This window comes from Heliangelus exortis, chromosome 25 (genome assembly GCF_036169615.1).
Source record: "Heliangelus exortis chromosome 25, bHelExo1.hap1, whole genome shotgun sequence".
In the NCBI taxonomy this organism is placed as follows: domain Eukaryota; kingdom Metazoa; phylum Chordata; class Aves; order Apodiformes; family Trochilidae; genus Heliangelus; species Heliangelus exortis.
The window spans coordinates 848,195-871,641 of NC_092446.1; the positions used below are offsets into that span (position 1 = coordinate 848,195).

General features: G+C 49.1%; 1 protein-coding gene across 2 annotated transcripts; it reads right to left on the minus strand.

The window, feature by feature from the left end:
- Window positions 1-225: 225 nt before the first annotated feature.
- Window positions 226-17,082, minus strand: CTTNBP2NL (CTTNBP2 N-terminal like). Of its 2 annotated transcripts, none has more exons than XM_071768211.1 (5): window positions 16,981-17,082; window positions 13,321-13,428; window positions 6,163-6,393; window positions 4,840-4,947; window positions 226-4,090 (listed from the first exon to the last, which is right to left on the minus strand). In XM_071768211.1, exons 2-5 carry the CDS (start codon window positions 13,417-13,419, stop codon window positions 2,651-2,653), a joined length of 1,878 nt encoding a protein of 625 aa, XP_071624312.1. In that variant the 5' UTR covers window positions 13,420-13,428; window positions 16,981-17,082; the 3' UTR covers window positions 226-2,650. The 2 variants fall into 2 exon arrangements, with proteins under 2 accessions (XP_071624312.1, XP_071624313.1); XM_071768212.1 differs by lacking the exon at window positions 16,981-17,082 and adding an exon at window positions 16,844-16,946.
- Window positions 17,083-23,447: the final 6,365 nt, after the last annotated feature.

Consider the following 23,447-nt stretch of genomic DNA (forward strand, 5'->3'; position numbering starts at 1 on the left):
TCTGTATCACCCTCCTGCTGTCACCGAGACCCTCAGGGAACAGCAGGGACAGGGAGATGCTGAGAGTGCAGCCAGACACAATTGCTCATTATCTATTGTGCTCCCAAGAAATCTGCTTTCTTCTGACACTTCAGAGAACCCAGTGGAGCTTTGGTCTCCAGGCAAACACAGACCCCCACCTGCCCCATCCCCACTCCAAACACCTTTCTAAGCAATTTGCACATCTTAAAAATAAAATCCTTTATTGATAATATGAATGTTTAACACGTTTAATGCCATCAGCTATAAAAATGATTAAAGACTTCAGCTTGGTACATTTGGCTTTACAAATTTACAAGTGTTAACGAATTAATACTAGTGTATATACTTTGCACTTCATTATACTCCATTAGCCAGTGACAAACTCTGCAACAATGTCTGCTTCTAACAGATGTGAGTTATAGAAGAAATATTTAGTTGCTTCCACACAGAATCTACATCAACAGTTAAATACTAACTCTAAATGTCTTACTGGATTAGTTGGATCCATTTTAATATCTTGTGCTTAGTCTCTCTCAGAAGATAGGCTACTAGCAAAAATACATTCTTTTGCATACCCTTTCCCATATTATATTTTAGAAGAAACAGTACTCAGTGCATTTCCTAATAGACTTCATCATAGTATCTCTCTCTCTCTATAGAGCTATTGATAAAGAAAGGGGATAATACCATTTAGATTAATGTAAAAGCAAAGAAACACGTTAAAGCAGTGTATACAAAAGCCTCACTTTTGAATCAGAAGTGATACATGGGCCAAAATCCATCTGCCCATCAGTTTTTACAATTACTCTCATCAAGAGGAAAAATATCTGCTGTGGATACTTAAAAAAGTCATAGCTGTGCTTCTAAAGGAGTCACTGCCCACTCATCTCTAGGCTGCCTCTGTCTCCCTGCTGGCAGCACACAGCCTGTCCCACGGGCTGGGAACAGCAGCCCAGCACACCACAAGTCACCAGGCTACCAAATGGTCTGTACAAAGCCCTGGTTCTGGTCTGTACACCCCTGGTTCTGGTCTGTACAAAGCCCTGGTTCTGGTCTGTACAAAGCTGGTTCTGGAGCTGCCCTGGCTGTGGGAGGGAAGAGCAGGGGCACAACAGCCACGTCCAAGCAGCACAAGGGCTCTGGGGTCAGGGACAGTAGTGCATCCTCCCAGCTCCCTGGGGATCTTTCCTACAGCAAAGGTGGGTGTATTTTGTCTAATTAAATATTGAAAAACGGGAAACAGAGAGTCTGTGGCAGTGGGAAGCCCTGCTGGGTGTCACTGTGATGCTGCTGATGGGCACTGAGCAGAAAGTGCTATTTCCCAGCTCACATCCAGCACCCAAGATGAAGCAGCAATCAGATGCTTCTCCCTTCTTGGGCCAAACTTATTTTTCACACACATTATTTGCCTCAAACTTAGGCAATTCCTCACCAAGTGTTTTTTTTTTAATCTCCATGAATTCCTACATTTTCTTCGTATTAGGCAGAATAGAGATTTTCTTAATACATTGTGTATTTAGCATACATACGTGTGAAACTACTCACACATATATTCCTAATCAATCACACATGATTTATGATTTGGTTCCTTACTGGTAGCCAAGGAAAGCCAACAAGTTCCCATAGCTAACTGTGAGAAAAACCCAGGTCAGCCAGAGGCAACCCATACAGATTAGAAACAAAATTATTGCTTTTGTTTGTAGTAGAAGATTCCATGTTACTGTAGTAAAAAAAAACCTGTATCATATGGACTAGAGATTTTTTTTCAAGTAATAGCGAGATCTTTGTCAAGTAATAGCAAGATCTTTTTCTCAGAAGTTCTACACACAACAGTAGACTGCTTGAAGAGCTTGAAAATTCAAGGTGCCACACCAGAAACCAGAGATTAACCATTTAAAGCACACAGACATCTCTGCAGGATGTGTTACAGGAGAGCAGAGAGAGCTACACAGAAAGAAAACTCATCTGGAGTGTATTGCAGCTAAAATTTACACCCAGAGACTGGTGTGTGCTTCCTCAAACAGCCAGGACCATGTCCTGAGGGACCAGGAGAACCTGGCTGCATCAGTCTGGTGGTCACCTCACAGAATTGGTGGCACATTTGCTAAATACTGTAGCAAATGGGAATAATCAACAAGAAAACCAGTGTTGGTTTCAACATTCACGACTCAGAGAACTCTGAGTTTGTTTCTGCAGCTAGATGGTCCCCTCCTCAGCCTTTTCAGAGAATCACATTCATACTGCAGTTCAGGCTTAGTTCAGGCACTTTTAGTAAAATGTTCATCTGGAGTAAAAAGTCTGCAAAAGTTATTTCTGCATAATTTAAAAGTAGCATTTCAGTCCCATTAGAGATTTATAGTTAGGTCCCACCACATGATTATGGTTCTTGTTATCTCTAACCACTTGACTGATGCCACGAGACATTTTGAGGCTACTGTATAGCTGTAGTTAAGGTTTCTCCATAAACAAAAATATTTCCCTACCTATCAAAAAAGAAAAAAAAAAAATATACTAAATGCTTTATACAGACAGAATCTGCTACTATGGAAATAAATAACATGGAGTGGAAAAACAGTGTCTTAGCTGCAGGTGCTAAGCCGTGGAATGTCACATTCCCATTCCCTGGACACTAGCTGCTGGAGGGCAGGAGGATCTCCAGGTCTTTGCCATTGGACACCAGGGTGCTGGGGGAGCAGCTGCTTGCCACGTCCAGGGGGGCACCCAGGGAGGGTGCTGGGGAAGAGGTTTTGGTGAGTGGGGCAGGGGCAGCAGGGGACTGTGCCAGGCCAGGTTTCTTTGGAGGAATGGGTGGAGGGTTCCCTCGTTCTGCTCTAGGAATGGTCGGTGACTTAATTCCAGGAGACAATGGGCTGATGGGACTGGAAACCTTACCAGGGCCTGGGGAGTGACCAGACTCGTTTTTGGGGCTCACAGCAGTTGCCAGATTTCGATAGTCTGTGCCAAAAGGTGAGCTGTTGGGGGAGACAGGCTTAATGGGTCCCTGCTGGCTGGTGAACCTGGACAGGACCTGTGTGACCGTGTTTCGGGCCAGCTGCTTGGCAGCAGAGTTGTCTGCCAGAGTGGGAGACAGATCCCGGGAGGGTGGGCTCTGCAGACCACTCGACTGATGGTCCTGTTCAGCTTGAGACTGGAACTTGTGCCGAGCTGCATGGAAACGTTGGTTGATGCCCACCTGGTAGGAGGATTGGTAACCAGGGCTGCTGGCTGGGGCTCCTGCCAAGCGTCTGCTCAGAACGGGAGAGGAGCAGGGAGAAGGTGTCAGAGAGGAGGCAGCTGTGCTGCTGGGGGACAGGGAGACCCCACTGGGAGGGAGCTGGGACATCAGATGCACGGGGGACTCTGTTCTGACAGGAGAACTTCCATTCTCAACTGTGTTTTCTGGGGCTGCACCAGTGGATTTCTCCTTCTGGGCTTGGTGCTCTGCTGGGGGCTCGTTGCCCACCTGCCCATCGGTGTCACAGTGACCATTGGATTTTGCATAGGCATGAGGAGGTGTGGCAGGGCTGGGGACAGCTTTGCTGGTGCTGGCAGGACCTGCTCGCTCTGCCTGCAGACACTCAGTCTGGCAAGACACAGATCTGAGCAGGGGGCTCTCAGTGGTAACACCCCTGGACATCACCGAGGGGTTGGGCTGCAAGGGTTCAGCAGGAGCCTCCAGCTCTTTCAGGGCTTTCTTCAGACATTCCACCTCTTCTTTGAGTGCTTTTGTACGGTTTTCTTCTCTGTTCAGCTTGGCTTTCAGCTGTTCTCTTTCGATGTCAAACTCTGAGAGCTGCTTTTCTACTTGTGCCTCCATCTGTAAGCCCCTCTTCCTTTTGGATGCCAGCTCCTCTTCCAGTCTACTCACCTTACTCTTCTCTTTTTCCAATTTCAAGCTCAGTTCTGCTGTCTTCTGTCCCTCCTCAGCTGCTTTGGCAGTGGCTTTCTTGCACTCCACCACAAGCATGGAAGAGAGTTGCTTGTGCCGTGCCCTTTCCTCCTCCAGCTGGCTTGACAGCTTCTTCTGTTCTTTTTCAAACTTCTTCACTTGGGATTTCTCAAACTCCAACTGGAAGATAAGGACAGAAAAGACTGAGGGACCCACAAAGTCTCCTGAAAGTAAATGAAGTACAAGACCCCAGAAGGGAGCAGAGTATTACATATTCTGGGGAAATTCCCCAGGAAAAGATGGCAATGGCTACAAAAGAGGCTCTTGGCCCAACTTCTGCAGGAGTCTCCTGTAACTCAGGCTGCATGTATTAAGAATTATTATTACTTGCTAGCAGTTGCATCATGTATGAAATTCAACTGCCCTTTAATGAGATCCACACTGAGTCTGCTGTGCTGATTGAACAGGAGACCTGAGCACAGCTTTCTTCCACCTCACTGACTACTTTGTTGCTTTTCCTTTTAAAGGCATTTAGACTTTAAAATGCTGATGTGTTATGTATGTTTAATAAAGTCTACAGTGCTTAAGTGACAGAAAACAGGAGCTTTAATATTTATTATCTTCTCTGGATAAGCCCCCAGGAGACCTTTCACGACTTACTCTGAATTTTGAGTACCAGAGAGCCCTATCATTTGTAAGTGTCCTCAAGAACTTCTCAGATTTCAGGCTGAAGTAGGATTTCAAAGTGTTCAATTGCCTATTAATAGCTTCCAGCACGGCTCAGCTACCAAAACACCCTGAAAAATTAAGGCTGTTTTCCATTTTCAGGTGACAAAAGCTCGGGAGTGCCTCGCAGCAGGGAGATCCCAGCGGAGGTGCCGGACGAGTTCCCCAGGAAGAGTTGGGATTCCCAAGGGTTGGAGCTGTACCTGCTGGGTCAGCCTCTCCCTCTCCTTCTCCAGCATGTAGGTGACATCGTCCCCCTCTGCTGTGTCCTGGGCATGACGTTGCCTCTCCTCCTCCAGGTCCAGGATCACCTGCCACAAAAAAACCACCATCAATGTTCTGACTGATGTCCAGGCACAGGTCAGAGCCCAAAGCCCAACAACACCAGGGAGCAACCCCTCAGACATCAGAAAGCCCTCAAAGAGCTGGAGGCTCCCACTGAACCTTTGCAGCCCAACCCCTCAGACATCCCAACTCAACTTAAAAAAAAAAAAAAAAACCAAACAAAAAAATCTCATAAAAGCAGCTTTTGGCCAAGTTGTAATACCCCATCACCATTTGGAGTCAGTTTGCAAAAGAAATGGGGAAAAGCTCAGACTGAGGTCTCTTGGTTCTGTTATTAAACAGCTGGACTGCACGTTCTGCTCCAGACTGCAGTTGACACCACCCAGCCCTGGCTGCACAGAGCCCTCTGCAGAATTTCCCAGCAGGGCCATGAATCCCACCCAGGGGACAGGGACACCAACAGCTGCAACAGGAGCATCCTCACCAGGCTCCCAGTCTGCCTGCAGGCTTCACCTCCAGTTTCCTGCAGGGAATCTCAGCACTGCAGTGTGAGGTTTATTTTAAAGAACATTAATTTGTTCTTCCACTTAAGAACAAGATGAGCTCTTGAAATGAAACTGCTTGCCATAAGGACCCAGTTAAGGAGCTCCTTCAGCTTTAACACTGAATTACATGAATAATTGAAATTCTATTAACTCAACAAAAAAGACAGAATACAAACTTCCCAAGAGACTCTGGTGTACCTCACCACCAAAACCCTGGGCTCTCCCAGCACATGCTTACCATGTATTTAGCAGCTCCTCAATCTGACTCAAGTGAAAACAAAAATCCCAATTATTTTTTAAGACGTAAAAGAAGCATGTGAAGAGGCAGACACAGTGCTGTGATGCAGGTGACTGCACCAGCTCTTCAACAACCACTGAGAACACGATCTGCCTGCTGAGAATTCCATCCCCCAGAAATCCTCTCTCACATTTCAGTAAGCACTGTACCTCCCAGCTGTGAAAAACCTAGTTTCTTTTTTACATGTCCTAACAAAAAACACCTTGCACAGATTTCAAATTTTGGAACTACAATTAATACACTTAACATCTGAATTGTATGGAGTGAGAAGTTTAAAACAAAGGTGCAAAGCCCTTTCAGTTACCAAAACTCAAAGCATTTAAGTGTTTTTGCTGAAGTTAATGTATTACCAAACACACCTACTAAGTTCTGCACAGCTTACTGGCAGCAAAACTTACCTTTCTGTGCCTGCTTTCTGCAGCAGCTAGCTGGGATAACATTCTTTCCTGCATATTCTTGCAATGTTTCATCACCACTTTCAAAATAGATAAGGGATTGGAGCACACTGGCTGCTTTTCACCATGATTGACCTCTTTCAGGGTCTCAAAATCTCTCTGCAAAGCCATTAATGGGTCACTGATGTTGTACTTCCCATAGCGTTCCTCAAGGAAGGTGTCTCTGTGCTGGGCCTGCAACACAGGGAACAAATTTGCATTTCAATATTCTTGACAGAAAACGAGCTGGATTCATTTCCCTGTCCCTCCAGTGGCACAAGAGCTTTTAACCAAGTGGCCCCAAGCAAACCTGAAACCAAGGGAAGTCTTCCTTAAAGACAGAGCATCCCCAGAGTACCTTCACTCCAGCATCCTTGTCCCACAGCCACCTGTGCCCATGACTGGTGTTCCACAACTTGCAGAAGGGAAGGAGGTTAAGTACCAATCCCTGTTCCACCAGAGATTTAATCATTTACTGTTGTTTCAGTGAAAGAGCAGTTGTGTGGCTGTCCTGAAGATGTCACCACCAAAGAATTTCATGTTGAGCAATTAAAGTTTTATTCTTGCAGTAGCCTATAAATCCGTAAATTGCTAATAAAATCCTTTATATTCTCATCCAGACTAAACAAGGTTTGGTTTTGTAAGAAGCAAGACAGGAATGATTAGTTTTCTTTTGCTGACATGTAAGAACTAAAGGAGCTCACACGTCCTAAGCTTCAGTGTTACAACATCCAGAATCAGCCATTCCAGCTGGAAATGTGTTTGTCAGGACACCAACAGCCCCTTCCTTCACCTGGCACAAAAGACTAAACCCAAATTACTTTCTTTCCATATATCCCCAATGACCAAACCCAACTGGAGACACTTGTCCCATGATACTGCTCTGGAGGTGGATTTTAACCCTTGCAGTAAAGGTCACACTAACAAACACCCCTCCCTCTTTAACCCTCATATCCACCAGGAAGAGTGAACACCTTTGATCAGAGCTGAAGATATTGTTCTACCTTCACAAAAATAAAAAAAGAAGAGGAAGGAAAAGATCAGCCCTGGAAATGGGAGGGTGGCCTGGGATAATGGGCTGCCCCAGATTAATGAATCACAGGAAAAACCACAGGCTTTTTTTTTTTTTTTTTCTTGTGCGGGTCAGGGGATCTTCAATTATTCTGAAGAATTTATAAAGATGACTCAACCAAAGCTCACTGGAAATGTGTAGGGAATTTCTTATTGACTCAGGCATTAAAACTCCATAAATACAATTTGGGATATTCACCCAGGCTGGCCTGGGGGCTTTGACAGAGGAGCTGCTGGTGGTGGTCACAGCAGCCACAGCTCATGGGACAAACCCCTCATGAGGACAGAAACAAATGGGGACATTGGAAACACTGATGTCTGGGCAAGGTCTCTCCAATAAAAGCAGATCAAGGTGACACCCACACTGGTCTCTTGTGCATACTAAGGTCACAAAATCCAGGTTTTCCCTCTGCTCCTTGCTGCAGCAGGCTCTGAGCTCAGCTGGATTTGTGGGGTGGTTTAGTTCCTGTCTGGGAAAGAACAAGAAGTTCTTCCTCACTACTTGAGCAATTAAATATTTTCCTGAAGTGGCATGACAAACAGATGAGACTATCACAACATGAATAGTTTTCTGAGGTCCAGCTATTCCTCTTTGGTAGCCAGCAGAGCAGAAACATTTAATTAAAGTTGTCTAGACGAGGAGAAGTCCTAAACAGGTCACCCTTCACCGACCACATCTAGTTTAGAGAAAACAAATCCAGTGCTTTGGCATCTGGGCCACCATCCACCTGGAAATGCAAATATGGATTTTCAGCTCTGCCACCAAGGTGACAGGGACAGGGCTGCTGGAACTGAGTGGCATCACACAGAGGGGTGACATCTCCCATGGCCTGTGCTCCTCTTTGGTGCAGTTTCTGTTGCTGGAGGTCACCTATAAACATCTCCAACAGTTCAGATTTTTTTTTTTTTCTTCATCTTTCAAAAGAGAAGCAATTTGATGTTGGAAGAGAAATAACCTATTAGTGAGCCCAAAGTGGAAAAATCAACCTAGATCTTGGTAAAACCTATTAAAGCCATAAATCCACTGGAAATCGAGCTTCAGTGATACAGAAATAAGGTTACAAAAAGCAGTGTCAACTTAGGAGTGGAGAATTTAACCTGGAAAACCAAGCATGACATAGGCACTTCCAACAACATCAACTGTGCTTCGAAATAAGATGCAATCTTTTGCAATTAGAAGATCTGCTAATTTAGTACCTCCACCTGTATTATCTCAAATATGCAGACTTGTGACTTTCCATGCCAAATATTCAAACACTAACAGCAGCTAAATGGACAATTCAGCACTTTCTGAAGACTATTCAGTTGTCCTCCCCCAGCAGGAAAAAAGATAACATTTAAGCTTGGGCTTCTCTCTCTCTCTCTCTCTCAAAAAAAAAAAAAAAAAAAAAAAAAGGAAGCAGCTGCAGACATTAACAACTCTTAAAAAAACAAATCCCCTGACAATCAGGAGAATTAGGCATAAGCAGAGAGGGTACCACTTGAAATGGGCTGGCTTGCAGCTTGAGCTGGGGTCAGTGACTACTGCCAGTCTGCCTGAAAAGAAATAATTCTGATTTTATGGAGCAGAAGAAATATCTGACACAAGGGAAGAGAGGTTTCCAGCACAGCCAAAGCTCCACTTTGTCAGGGAAAAGCAACTGTTTCCCCCGGGGATTTCTACACTGTTTGGGATGAGTGTTTCCCATAATCTATTTGTGTAATTTTTTGTTTTACAAAAGATTTCCTTTTACTGTAACCTTGTTTATGAGACAGCATTTTCTCTCTGTCTTCATTAATCTTTACAACTTGTTTAACTGGAACATCAAACAGGGAGTTTCCAAGACTTGTTTCAAGTATTTTTCTGGACACAAAGTAGGATATTACTCTTGCCTGTGATTGTAGAGTTTAGGTTTGAACTCTCAGCACAAGGCAAACAATCACCTGTAGCTACTGCCTGTGCAGTTCTCCAGTAATCATTTGCTCAGAAGTTCCTCCTCTGAGGAGTGCAGAGAGTGGCATAATCTTTAAATAGCTTCTTGCTGCCTTGAACTTCCTTATTTGCTTCTCTCCCCAGACACAGATACTGGGAATAAAGACAAGCTGAGGTCACTGACAGAGAGAAGGGAAATGGGGGTGGGGACCACTTGCTTTGCACAGAAATAAATGTCAAAGTGCTGGAGTGGGATCCTGAGCCTGCCTTCAGCTCCAGCCCTACACCCATCACCCAAGCACAGCTCCTGCCTTAATTGCCCTCATTACATCAAGTGAGCAAACCAGACCGACAGGAGCTGCCCAGCTTCTGCCCACAGAAAACTTGCTGTCACCTTCCAGAAACCCAGGACGTTTCCTTGGGAAACACCAGACAGCACCAAACCACAACTTGTGTCCCTGGGAGCTCTTGGTGCAGAGCCTGGGGGTGCACAGGTCCCAGCACCCCGGGGACAGAGCCCAGGGACTGCCCTTTGGGGGCTGCCAAACCAGGGAACCCCACTGCACCCAGAGCTGGAGCCATCCCAGGCTCAGAGCTCCTCACCCAGCACCTACCTGGCTGCTGAGAAGGGGCAGAGAAATGGTGTTTTACAGCTACTGGCAAACAGGGCTGCTGCAAGCAAGAAACAGGCAATGGGCTCCCCAAACTGGAGGGAAGGTGTTAGGAAAAGCCTCATTCCAGCAGGACAGCACTCCTGGGAACACTGCTAGATCCAGGCTGCCTCTGGAGTGATGCAAAAGCCCCTTTTGTCCCATCTTTAAAAGATTTACCAGCATCTGCAGCAAGGTTTTGTGTTACTGAACTTTTTTTTTTTAATTATTATTTAAGCAAGAGGTAGACTTCTGGCTTTTGAAGCTGCACCATGAGCTCAACTGCTAAATCCACTGACAAACAAGCACTTTAATTTGCAGTGCATTACTATTGCTTTCTAGAGTGAATCACTGAACTCAGAAGCAAAGCACCAGCAGCTCCCAGTCATTACCACAGCTTCTATTCCACAGCAAACTGCCCCAGGCCTGATTAACACCAAGCAATAAGCCAGGAGCCTGTTTCCTGTTTTCTAAAAGTAAACAGAACTTCACTGCTAAGGTATGGAAAATTCTCATCTAAAGAACAGAGGGCAGGGCACAAAGTGCTCTGACACAGAGAGATCCAAACACTGAGCTGCTGCCAGCACGTGTGCTCCTCACCTGTGGCTCCCAGATCCAATCCTTCCCCTGGTGTTACACAACTCCCTGATAGCATCTGCTCTTCTGGATGATTTAAATATCATTACAAGCACAGGAGAAGGAGCACAATAAGAAGTGAGACTCAAGGTCTGTTTTGAGGAGAAGATTTGAGATTCGTATAGTGGGCAGGAAGCTATTTTGGGGCAAAAAAGTTTGGTGTTTTTTTTTTTTTTTTTCCAAGGAGGTTTTAAAATAAAGGAAACAAGCCAAAGGACGCTTTGAATACAGTAAATTTCTTCACTTAATCCTTTATATTGGTATCTTGAGCTTGAATCTAAGTAACATTGCCACCTTAGCTGGGCAGCAGGAGCCAGGCCCTGACCCACTGCAAAGGCAGAGGGGGTGATGGTCCCAAACCCCCACTGCTCAGGAGTCAAATTAACCTCAGAAAAATACAGTGAATGAGAAGTCAGCACGGGCAAGCTGTTTCTGGGAGGGGCAGGGACTAGAGGTGACCCAAGAACTGCTCTTTATAACCCAAAGCTGAGCAGCAGAGACTCAGCCCTGGGAGTGATGCTGCCTGGGGCAGGGGGTGCAGAGGCACCCAGAGCATGGCATGGGAAGAAGGGCAGAGAGGGAAAAAAAGGGAGGAGAGGGAAGGAGGAAATTAAACAAGCAGTCTCTGCAAAGCCAGGCTCAGAGGCTGATTTGGGCAGGGTGAGAAACAGAGCCAGCACCAGGCACCAAGTGGCCTGAGAGCAGAAGGGAGAGAGAGGGAAACTATTTTAGGCTTTGTCATCTGCACGCATGGATTCTCTCTGCTAAATGCCAGATGCTAAATGCTTCCCTCTGAGCATGCAGGACTATCAGTTATTGCAGGCTGCACTATAACTAAATTACAAGTTCACAAATTAAGGTAATATTTCTCTCTGCAAGTGCTTGTGCTTTCCTATAATATATCAAAGGACCTGCCTTCAACATCCAGTGAGTTCAGAAGCATTTAAATCTGAATTAGAAGTGAAATTAGCCCATGGGGGGAACCACATTTTTCTTACTATATGGGAAGTAAATAGGCTGATAAACTTCTGATTTTTAACCACTGACATCTGTGTGTCTGACCCAGCTGCTGGAGATAACACCACTACTCTTCACTTTTAGGACTTTTCTGCTTTAGAAGCTCTGTCCAGCCACCAGATTAAGCTGTTACATGACTTTTTCTCCTTTCACATATGAAAAGGGCACTGCAGCCAGCAGGAAGTCAGACCCAGCTGCAGCTTTGGGTCGGTACCAGCCCAGCTGGAGACCTGCCCCTTCCTGCCACCCTCAGCTCTCCTCAACCTCTCAGGATGGACCTGTACAGAGGAGGGAAAAGCAGCACTAACCTTTGATTAGCTCAGTATTTCATACTTCATGATGACCAAGTATAGGTTACAATTTAATTTAATTTAATTTCTTCTCCATCACAAGCACCTCACAGATCATGCCACAGGCTTTTCTGCCTACATGAATCTCCTCAAACAAGAGGGAGCTGCAGGTTAAATTTCACCAGAAGAGATAATTGCTTTATGCTACTGGAAGGAACAGAATTAAAAAGCCTCTGGAACAGGGCTGCTGCATTCCTTCCCATCAGTCTCTCCGTGATCCATTACACCTGTTTCACTCTGCAGCCCCAAAGTGGTGCTGGTTTTGGGAGCACACTCCAGGGAATTAGCAGGCTGATCCCTGGACAAGTTTGCAAGTCTGTCCCCAAGGAGGAGCCAAGGCTCCCATCTGATCAACACTTCTGAAAGGGCAACGACATAAAATAAATCAACTGTTTAAATGCAAACCCAGCTAACAACAAACAGACTGACATCCTGACTGTTTTGCAGAAGGATCTCCCTCTGTCCTTCCTCCCAAAACCATTTGTACTTGGAATTAAGCTGTTGCTGGAAAACCACATCCCTGCAGTGCTCAGACCTGTGAGCTGCCATTCCTCTGCTGCAATAGCTGGAAGTTTAAACATCATGAGCAGTGACAGGCCAGCTTGAAAAAACCTTCAATATTCAGCCCTGTCACAACTCATTTCTTCAAAAAATGACCCTTTCCATCATTTATACTGCTATTCTTTTTTTTTTTCTACCTTGCTGAGGCTGACTGCCAACTGAGCATCCTCCAAAAAGCAGCAGCATTGCAGAAGGACTTCACACATCTGAAATATTTTCTGGGCTCAACATTACTGCAGCAAAGAGGCCACACACAGAGCACCACAGCTCCCACTGCCTGAGCAGGGGCAGCACCAGCATGGAGCTGACACCACTTCAGCTCCAGCTGCACTGACAGGGTTTGAAATGAACTGCTGGGCTGGGTTAGTTTTAGCTGCTCTCTGCTCCACTGGAAGGAAAAATGAACCCTGTGCCAGCAAAGGGAGAGAACAAGGAGCACTCAGGTGCTCCCAGCAGCAGTGCCAGCTTACAGTGGCTTAGTACAGCACAGAGCCAGGGATGATTCTCCTAGTGTGATGTTATCCTCAGGAAAAAACTCATCTGTGATCTCTCCTGGCAAGAAGAGTTCTGCTTCAAGGAGTCCTCCTTACTAAAAGAGGGCAAAACCAACAAAGGGAGCCTGACAGACCTTTTACATTTCTCATGATAGCAGAAACATTTGGTTCTTTATCAGAAAGGATGAAAGCACATGCACAACACTGTACTTCAACACTGAAATGCTTCCTGCAGCCAGCTTTCAGTAATAAAAGCCAAGACAGAGAATGATATCCAGCATTTATTATCTAATACTGCTGATATGAAGATGGGATTCTGAACCACTAATAAATCATTTGCCTCTGAACTTCATCTTGGATGCAAGCACTCTGCAGAACCTACAGTACTCCTGTTGTCATTTTTGTCTCTTATCATGGTACTTCCAACATACCTTTAATGCTTCTATGACAAGATCTCTTGCTTCTAATTCTCCCTCAAGGATGCTGAACAGCGTCAGAAGTTCCGGCTTGCTGAGTTTTTCCAGATTCATCCTGAAAAACTGAAAAAAATGGAACACAGTTTACTAAGTATTTCTTTGTCTGTTAAGATCAGTCTCCCAAGCTGTGACACAATCTCCCTTTGAATTCAGTTCCCATTTCCCTCTCCCCCCCAGGCAGGGGGAACGGGGGGAATACACAAGGAGAACATTTTCTCTTCAGCTTCCAAGTCCTGCTGCAGAAGATGGATTTTTCACCCATTCCCAAGGGGTCACAAACAGATGCACACCCAGCTGGTGCTGGGACTGACCCAGCAGCACAACATCCACCAGGAAGCAGCCAAAGTTAACAGGAGAGGGAAACCCACGGATATTTAAAAGCCTCACTACTGTAAATCACACATCTGGAGCTCACAGCTGGGAAGATGACGGAAAGGAGACTGAAGAGCTGAGGTGAGTGTGGTCCAAGCCAGGCCACCTACCCAAACTCCACAGTGAAGTTCACTTCAGGGCTATAAAGAGTGTCCTAGGGATGCCATCCTGTGCCAGAGCTGATGGAACGGGCCCAAAGCACTTTGCAAAAATCAATGTTAGAAAAACCACATTTAATTACTCCTCTTTCAAACTGTTCCAACATCACCACCCTTTATTAAACACAATTTTACTGCCCATAAGACCCATCTGCACACACAAAAAGCTTCACCCCCCCTTCCCATCCTTTGCCCATGCTGTGGCATTTCCTAACAACAAGCCTCCTTGTGACATTCTGTTGCTAACAAACAAGTGATCACTTCACAGACTCAACCCCTCCCTCTGATGCAAACACACCTGATGACAACAATCCTGGGCTTTGTGCTACAACCCCAGGGACTTTCCCCAGACTTTTGCCTCTCCTGGTATCAGGACCAAGCAGCTACTCAGAGCACCAAACTCCACTCCATTGCTAAGTGGGAAGGGTTAACTAGTGAAGCTAAAACATTCAGCTGAACTGTAATTTTTCTGAAGTCACTGCTACTTTACAACTCATTTGCATAACTGTGCCTTGGAGAATTATGCACAAATTCAAGTTCTGTCTTGTTTGTGCCAAAGCAGTTTTCCAGTTGCAGGGAACAGAAAGTTCTGCTCACACAGAGGAGTAGGGAGCCTTCAAGCAGCAGGAGAAACCAGAAATCCACCTTCTTTTGTCAGATACTCACCAAGTTATATTATTTTTGGGGCATTTTAAGGCAGAAGTAAAAAGGAGAGGTTTTCTTTGAGATCTCAGAACAAAACACACCCTCTAACTCCATTCCCCCAGGGCAGCAGATTTTGAATGCAGATTTTCAATGTGACTGTGTCTGTGCTTTTCTCTTAAAAAGAGACAACAAGGGAAGGTGCAGCAGCATCTCCCCATCAGCTCCCAGGGAGTAAACTCTACAAGTGAGGACAGCAACGAGCTGCAGCTGGGTCCTCAGGAGCTGTCAGGCCGGGCAGTGATGGTGTCTGTTCTGTACCCTGAACAGCCCCATTGTGACTTGTACAGTGGTACAGAAACAAACCCAGGCTGTGCTGAGCGTGCCTCTGCAGCTACAGCCTTTAATCAGCTCAACAACATGAACAGCCTTGTCCAGGTACAAACAGAGAAATAAAGAGCAGGAGCCAGCTCTGCAGAGCTGTCACTCAGCAGCAGGCAACAGCACAGACAGGAATGGCCCAACCTCAGCTCTGTGTGCATCATCATCATCCTCCTCCTCCTGCTCCCCGAGTGATCCCCCCAATTCCTGATGCAGCAGAGCACCCTTTGTACCAACATTTACATTTCTGACTTTGTACCAACCCCAAGCACTCCCTGTTAGGGCCACTCAGTACCAGGGAGCTGAGAAATGGATAAAAGCTGTGTTTGCTTTACGTGATTATTTTATAGCAACAAGAAACACCTCCAGATCAAAGGGCTGGTATCTAATGAGCACCTACCCAAGCTTCTCCTCCCCTACCCAAATCCCAATCCCTTCCAGGCTCTCCAGCATCACAGGCTCCTGAGCTGACCTTTCCAGGGCTGCTTTCCAGTGACATGTCCCCGTCTCTGCCCTTGTCCCACTTTTTCATAAAAGCTCATGCCAACCCTATTCAATTACCCAGCTCTGTCCTGCCAGCTGGGAACCCAACCCAACCCACCATGCCCAACACTTCAGCCAAGAGGTAGAGTTTCACAGCAGGAAAAAAAGAGCTCTAGAAACACCCAGGGCATATCAGCCCTCTGCATTCAGTGAAATATCCTGACCAGTGAGATCCCCCAGATCAGAAACCACAAGAACCTAATTATTTGGTCTGGTGGTATAAATATTTTCCCTGAGTCAGAGAGATACCACCAGTTTGGGGCAACAAGCAAGAGTTCAGAGTGTAAACAAAGATAATTATGTGCTGCTTGCCCAAATGTAAACTGCTTTTTAGCTGTGCTCTGGACCAGCACAGAGTCTCCCCAGCAGCCCCACACCAACCCTGTGAGACACAGAACCCTCCTTCTGAAACTTATTTCCCAGTTTTAACTGCAAATAACCACCAAGACCAATTTAACTGAACGCACAGCAGTGCAGGCTCACGAACCAGGGCAAGTTATCTGTGGCACCTCAGGAACTCAGAGATAAAGCTTCTGGAGCACGCCAGCTCTTCACACCCTGAATCCTGCCAGGGTGGGTATGAAACCCTCAGAGGGGACACCAGAACCCCTGCAGAGCTTCTCCCACCAGCTGCAGACCCGAGGCAAGGGGAAGCTTCAAGGTGCTCCGTAAGCACTTGGCTCAGAACGCTTCCACTTTTTAAAAAAAGAACAGAGAGGAACCCAGCTCATTGTTCCCTTTTCCTCGGAAGCAGGGAATTTCCTCTCCTTTCCTCAGCCACCCCAAGGCAGCAAATTCCTCCCCACCTGTACCCCCGGATCAGCTCCTGCAGGACCCGCGGTGGCACCCGGGGGCTCCTGGCAGAGTTTTGCTCCGGTACCGGATCCGCGGACCCAATTACCGGGATCTTTATGTGATGAAAGCTCAGACAGGGACGGGGGCTGTGATGGTGCAGCCGGTACCGGGGGAACCCGCCATGGACGGGACCGTGCTCCGGAGAGGACAAACCCCGCATCAGGGGCTCCTCCAGCCCGGCCGACACCGGGACACCGGTACCGGCATCCCGGGGCCTGCTCCACGGCCCAGGACACGGCGGGGAACAAAGGGAACCCCCGAGCCGAGCCCCCAGAGCTCCGCCGGGACCCGGACCGGGCTCCGCAGCCACCTCCGCCGCTTCGCTCCCCTCGCCCCTGGGCAGCGCCCACCCGTCGGGCCCGGGCAGCTCCCGATACCGCCCCCCCGACCTCCGAACCCCCCCCCCCCATCCCGGTACCGCCCTCCCCAGCCTCCTCCCGCCCAGGTGGCTGCCGCCCCCCGCCCGCACCCGGGCTCGGCTCTGCGCGGCCCCGCCACCGCCTCTCTCCGCACCCCCCGCCCCGCACCTGCCGCGGCCCACCCGCCGGGACAGCGCCAGGGCGGAGCGGGCCCGGCGGAACGGAGCGGAGCGGAGCGGAGCAGAACAGGGCAGGGCCGGGCCCCTCCTCCGCCGCCCCGGGGCCGCGCTCCCCCCAGCACCGACCTGGCCCTGGCCCTGGAGCTGCTCCCGGACCCAGCCCCGGCCCCGCCGCTACCGCACCGCTCCGCGCCCCATCCGGTAGCCCCGCCCCTTGGCGCGATCCCACTGACGGACGGCGCTGCCGCCCAATCAGAAGCGCCGCCGCCAGAGGCCGTGGACCAATCCGCCGCCGGGGAGGCGGGGCGAGGGCGTGGGCCGGGCGGTGGCGGCGGCGTCAGCCAATCAGAGTGCGGAGCCGGGGCGGGGGGGCGGGGCCAGGACTGAAAATCCCTTTTGTTCGCGGCGGAGCGAGCGGGCGGCCGTGATTGGTGCGTCACTTCCGGCGTGGGCGGGGTCGGCACGGAGACCCCGGACCTCACCCCCCCCCCCCCCCATCCCGGTGGCACCGGAGCCCCGAACCCGGGCAACGGCGGAGAAACCACGGGAGTGCACGGAGGGGATGGAGAGGGTGCAGGGGGGGCTCCGAGGAGACCGAGCAGTGCTGGGAGAAGAGACAGGAGGGTTCTGCCTGACACATGGGTGCGAGGGACGGACACACACCCACCCCCGCATCCCCCCGATCCCCCCATCCCCGCATCCCCCCACCCCTCCATCTCCCCCATCTCCCCCATCTCCCCCATGCCTCCTTTCCTCCATCCCTCCTTAGGAACTCATCAGCCTTTTACAAACCGACTCTCCCCGCTCTCAGAGCCGAGGGGTGCCCGGGGGGGGTCTCGCACCCCGCACCGCCCCGCAGCTCCGTGCGGCGGGACCCCCGCACCCGGTACACCCCGGGAATGGGGGCTCGGGGGGGCTCGGTGCCCGCCGCCCGTCCGCGGGGCTGCAGCTCCCCCCGGTGTCCGCAGCGCTCGGTGCAGGCGGGGGGGGGGGGATCCGGAGCTTGGGTCGCTGGGGAACCGGGGAGTCCAAAAGCCCCAAAGAACCCGAGCGCTGCTCCTGGGGGCATCTGCAGAAAGCCCCGCGGGACGGGGCTGGCACGGTCCGGCTGGCACGGTCCGGTCCGGTCCGGTCCGGTTCGGTTCGGTTCGGTTCGGCCCGGCTGGAGGGGCGGGCGTTCCTTCCCTGCTGCAAACATTCCCGGCGCTGCCCAAACCCCTCCTGGAAAGTCAGGAGAAAGGGGAGCTTTGTGTGGAGAGGGCCGAGGGGTGAGGAGCTGAGCGCGGAAAGGTCACGGGTGCGGGAGTCACGTCGGGGAACATCCCGCACCCAAAGCTGCGGGGGCTGGGGGGGCCCTGGGTGCACCCAGCAGAGCTGCAGAGCAAACACCTGAGGGGCTGAGAGTCCGAAATGCCCTTGGTGGTCTCGGGGTGGGGGGTGGGAAACTCAGGAACTGCCACCTTGAGACCCACCAAAGGGGTACAGAGGAAAGAAAAAGAGAAATATTCCTCAGCAGAGCCCATGTGCCCACGAGGGAAAAAAATCCACCCAGTTGCCCACTGGTCTGCACTGGGGGGACGTAAAGCAGCCGTGCATGGGGAGGGGGTGATCAGGGCTGGAACCCAGAGGTGAGAAGGGGACAGGGTTCAGCCCCCTCAGCCAGCACAGAGCAGGCTCCTGCCACGGGAACAGCAACAACCAAAAAAGCTTCAAATGCCAAAGGAAAGCAGCGCTAAGAGAGACTTGTGGAGTATCACAGACAGGAGAGAGAAACCACAAACACAAACAATTAGGAAGAAGCACATCTGTCATCTTTGTGATGCTGTCGGAACAAGAATCCATCTGGGAAAGGAGCCAGCCCTGCTTCCCTGAGAGTTATATATTTTCTCTTTTAAAACATTGTCTGACATCCATCTCCATAGCAGTGTGGTGTTTGTGCTGGCACGTGGGGGTGTGTTTCTGAAGGCTCCCCCATATTAGCAGATCTATGGGCTCATTCGAGAAATTTTGCAGCTATAAAAATATATTGGTTTTGACTGATAGTTTCTTTTTTTTTTTTTTTTTTTTTTAACTTCTTTCCTGAAACTCTGGAGCCATGTAAAACAGCTTCATAAAACTCATAGGGCTTTTAAAAGTGGAAGTTACTGCCTTGTCTTGCTGTTAAAAATGCATGGTTGATTTTAAGCGTTGGGGTATTGTTTGCTTTTAAACAAGTGAATGCTGAAGAGGTGCTATAAACTATTATTTTATTGCTTACTGAGAAAAAAATCCAATTATACCTACGGAAATAGGAATGAAGTATTTCATAAAAAATACATTACACAAGCAAATAAAATCTCCATCTTCCCCATGGAGCAGCTGTCCCCAGTGCCAGGACCCTGCTCCAGTCTGTGCTGGAGTTGGGGTCCCAGTGAGGGCTGAGCCCCTGCAGGCTCTCTCAGCACCACAAACGTCACCACAGGAGCTCTTGGTACAAAAAGGTGACAGCAGAGACCTGGCTCAGCTGGACACTGACTCCCAGCCAAGGTTTCCCTCCCTGCCAAGCCAGGGAATCTCTGCTCCTGCCTCTGGAGTGCTCTGCAAGGAGAGGAGCAAAGTGCTGGAGTGTGTAAGAACCAAAGGATGTTTGGAAATCCCTTTCTCCATCCATGCAGGTGCTACCTGCACCCCTTTCATTCCTTGGCACTCCACCTCCACCTGAATTGGCTCTCTCAGCACCTCAGGTTGTTTCCTCAGGTAAGATTTAACAGCCACCACTTCTCCAAAGGTAACAGGGAAATGTCTTTTTTATGGCACAAGGGGGAGATTTCTCATTTGGGAAGCTGCTTCTTTATTGTTACCCAGCGACTGCTTTCTCTGCTTCCTTCATGCAACTTTGATCTAGTGAGTAATTCTTTTTCCTATGAAAAACAATAAAATTATGCTGATAATTCTGATAAATGTAAGTATCTGCCGAAAGGACGTAAAATTTGTTTCTTCATCTTTCTCCAGATTTATCATGCATACTCACACACACATATTTGAATATAAAGACCTCTCAGGACGCTGCCTGTGCTCATGGAATTCCCTAGCTGAGCAGACTGGTCATTATGTCTCCACTAATGACTCTTCACTGTCATTACTCTCATTACACACCACTGTCTCACAAAGCCCTCGCCCAGCCCTGTCACACCCAGCCCAGGAACCACCCCAGGCTTCTGTAGCTCTTTGGAGAATTCCTCTTTTTCTCCATGAGCATTTACTCATCCCCTGCTCCAGTCTCCTCTGCAGGTTCAGTGTCCCAGGGCCAGCACCCTGCACCCTGCAGCCTTTGCCCTGGGCAGAGGGCACCAAGCTCCTGAGCTCTCTCCCTCTCTCCCTCATTCCCTTCCTCCATTCCTCCCTCCCTCTCTCCCTTTTTCCCTCCCTTTCTCCATCCCTTTATCCCTCCCTCTCTCCCTCCCATCCTCCCTCCCTTCTTTCTCTCCCTGCCCAGCACAGCCAGACCCGCCCGGGCAGGGAGCTTCTTCCACACCCAAAATATTAATTAGAGACAGCAAGGAGAAATGTCCCTGTACTCTCCTGAGCTTCTTTAGGAAATGAAGCAGGACCCAGCACTGCAGAGCTTGTGCTCAGTGGATGATTTTCCCACTGGGATGCTTTGGGAAGAAGCAGGAGTTCGTTTGCCACCTCATTTACCACCGGGCTGGGCTCCTCCTGCAGAGCACACGGTGCTGACCTTGCCAGACCAGGGTGCAAAAGAAATAGGAAACAGAATTGTGTTGGCAATGTCCCCCACCTGTCACCACAGCCCGGGGTCTGGCTCTCTGTGAATTCCCCTCTGCTCTGCCTGCTGGGAAATTGCTTTTCCTGAGGGACGATTGCTTTGCCAGACCCTGGGACCCTGATTGATTTCTGCAGAGCTCAGAGGAGAAAAGTGTGAAAACCAGGAGGAGAAATGGGAAGGACAAATTGTCCCTGAACTGCCCGAGCCGTGGGCTGCCTGGATAATGATTTCTCATCCTCCCTCCAAGGGGGAAGGAGGGGGAAGCCCTGGAGCTGCTGGTGCAGAGCTCACAGGGTGCCCCTGCATGGGGCAGAGCTGGGAAGAGAAAAACCCTCCAGATCACTTTTATCTGATGTGATTGGGGAAATCAGATTATTCCAACAGGTAAAACAAGCTCCTCAGTCAGACCAAACTTCCGGAAATTAATTTCTTCCTGTTGTAATTAACACACTTGCTATTTGAATTAGCCAGGGTTAGGGGTGATTTTTCTGGAGAGGTTTTCTGAATGGGAATCTGTGGATGCTGAACCTGCTTGCACATTTCTGTTGGATCTCCCTCACCCAGCATCTCCTCAGAAAGCTGAGCAGTAATCATCTCTCCAGGACCTCTGGACACACAAGTCTGCCCTCAAATCTTCTCTCTATTTTCTCTGCTTCTTCTCTAACTCAGCCCAGAGTTCTGCTCTGAGGGGTGACTGATGCTGCTCCCAGCAGGTGAGATGCAAACCCTCCAGCTTGTGTGCCAGCCTCATCCAGAGCACACAGAGATGCTGAAGCATTTGCAGGAGGGTCCTGCATCCTGTTTTCAGACCAGAACAATGCAGAATAAGCCCCATTTTTTCCCCCAACAGGCACTGGATGAAAAAACCCTACAACATACTGCTTCACCTCTGTTGCTGTTTCTTGATTAGATGAAGGCAAATGAAATGGTTTTGCACCAGTCTATTACACAGCTTAAATTCTCCACACAGGTTGTTGAAAAGATGTGCTTTGCTCACAGAAGATAAACTTCCTTCTCTGGAAAGATAACAGCACGATTGTGTCCAACACAGCAATTTCTAAGCCATTTCTTCAAAAATAACACTTTCCAGACCAATGGTACCTGTACTCAAGGCCAACAATCCTCAACAAAAGGATCTGCAAACTGTGCCAGGGTGTCCTGTCTTTTTTTCACCTCAATTTCCAGTTCCAAACTGTCCCCAGCCTGCCAGGCTCCACGTCCTTCAATTCCCACGGGGAAGGGAAGCTGAGGGGTCACGGGGATGCTGCAGTGTCCCCTCCTGGGAAACTCTGCTAAAACATGGAGCAGAAATGTCAGCACAGCCCCAGGCCCCTCTGCACCCCCAGGGAGGATCCTGCAAACAGCATCTGCCAGCTGTCCTGGGAACAGCAGGATGTTTCCATCATTTACTGAGATGCTTTTATCTCCTCACCAAGGCAGGAAGAGCTGCCATGTGTCCTGAAAACCTCTTATGGCATTTTAATTAAAGTCTCCAAGCAAAACATTTTTCTTGCCTCTGCCAGCCCGGCCTCCCGGCCCCAGCACCCTGCTTTCCATGTTTATTGGATTGATTTCCAGGTGGACCACATCTGACAATAGAATATTGCAATCACAGTGATTTCCCCTTCTCTTTAATCGAGAGGATTATGCTGAGAAAATAACCTGCAGTGTGTGGCAGGGGCTTAACACGAGGGCTCTGCAACTCCCCCGGGGCAGGGCAGTGCCATGCTGGGCACCTGCTAGCTGGGATGAAGCACTCCTTAACATTTTCCCTTATAAATATTCTATCCAAGGGTGTTTTTCAGCAATTAACAGCCAAGGTAACCTTTCAGGGCTTGGCACCATTCATCCTCTGCAGACTGGTGCTCCCTGGGGCAAGGACCCAGCCTGGGTTTGCATCTGGGACGTGTCTGGAAACACAGCCCCAGCATCCCCCCCAGCCAGGAGCCCCTCACACCCCGGGGCAGGTGGGAGAGCTGAGCCACTCCTGCAAGCCTGACAGTTTTATTTCTCCCTCTTGAAAACACATTTATTATCTTACATTGCTGTTTGGAGCACTGGAGCATCTCCTCCTGCATTTAAAGCAGGGGAACCAAAGCTCCCTGGGCAGCACTGGGTGCAGGGGCAGCCCCCGGGCTCACTGGGGTGAGGGGTTTGGTGGGACTGGAGCAAACCCAGCTCCATTTCAACAGCAGGCAACAAGTGACACCTGCACAAGAGCTGTGAGCAGCCCGAGATTTGATTAATTGCACTGCAGCACAGCACAGGCAACAGCACCAGACAGAGCCCACAAACACCAACAAGAAAGGGATTAACTCCAAAAGCATCCAGCAGGCACCCTGCTACCTGGAGAGCAAACACCTTGGGGAGGGAAACTCCAGGCTGCTTTGGCCAACAGGAAAATTTCTGGAAGAGGAACCTGGTGAAGGGCAGAGCTCAGGTGGGGAATGATGCTGGGAGAGGAAAGGCAACCCAGGGCTGCAAAAATGAGAACTTAGAGGTACAGGGGGTGTCACCAGGAAACTGCTTTATTTTCCATGGCTATTATCTGAAATTAAGAAACCGTGCCTGCTCTGGGAGCTCTTTAGGGAGAGCTCTGCACCTCTGCTCCAGAGGAGGAGCAAACCTGGGATCAGCAGCCCCGGGCTCCTCACCCTGTGCCCAGCTCAGGAGCACGGGGAGGGCTCTGCTCTGTGTCTTATTTCAGCTGGGAAACAGAAAAGCTGCAGACAGCTTGTGAAATGTGTTGGATCTATCACTGAAAGGAAAAAAAAAAATGCTAATTCTAAGTCTTGGTTTACACAGAAACACAACCAGATAAAATAAC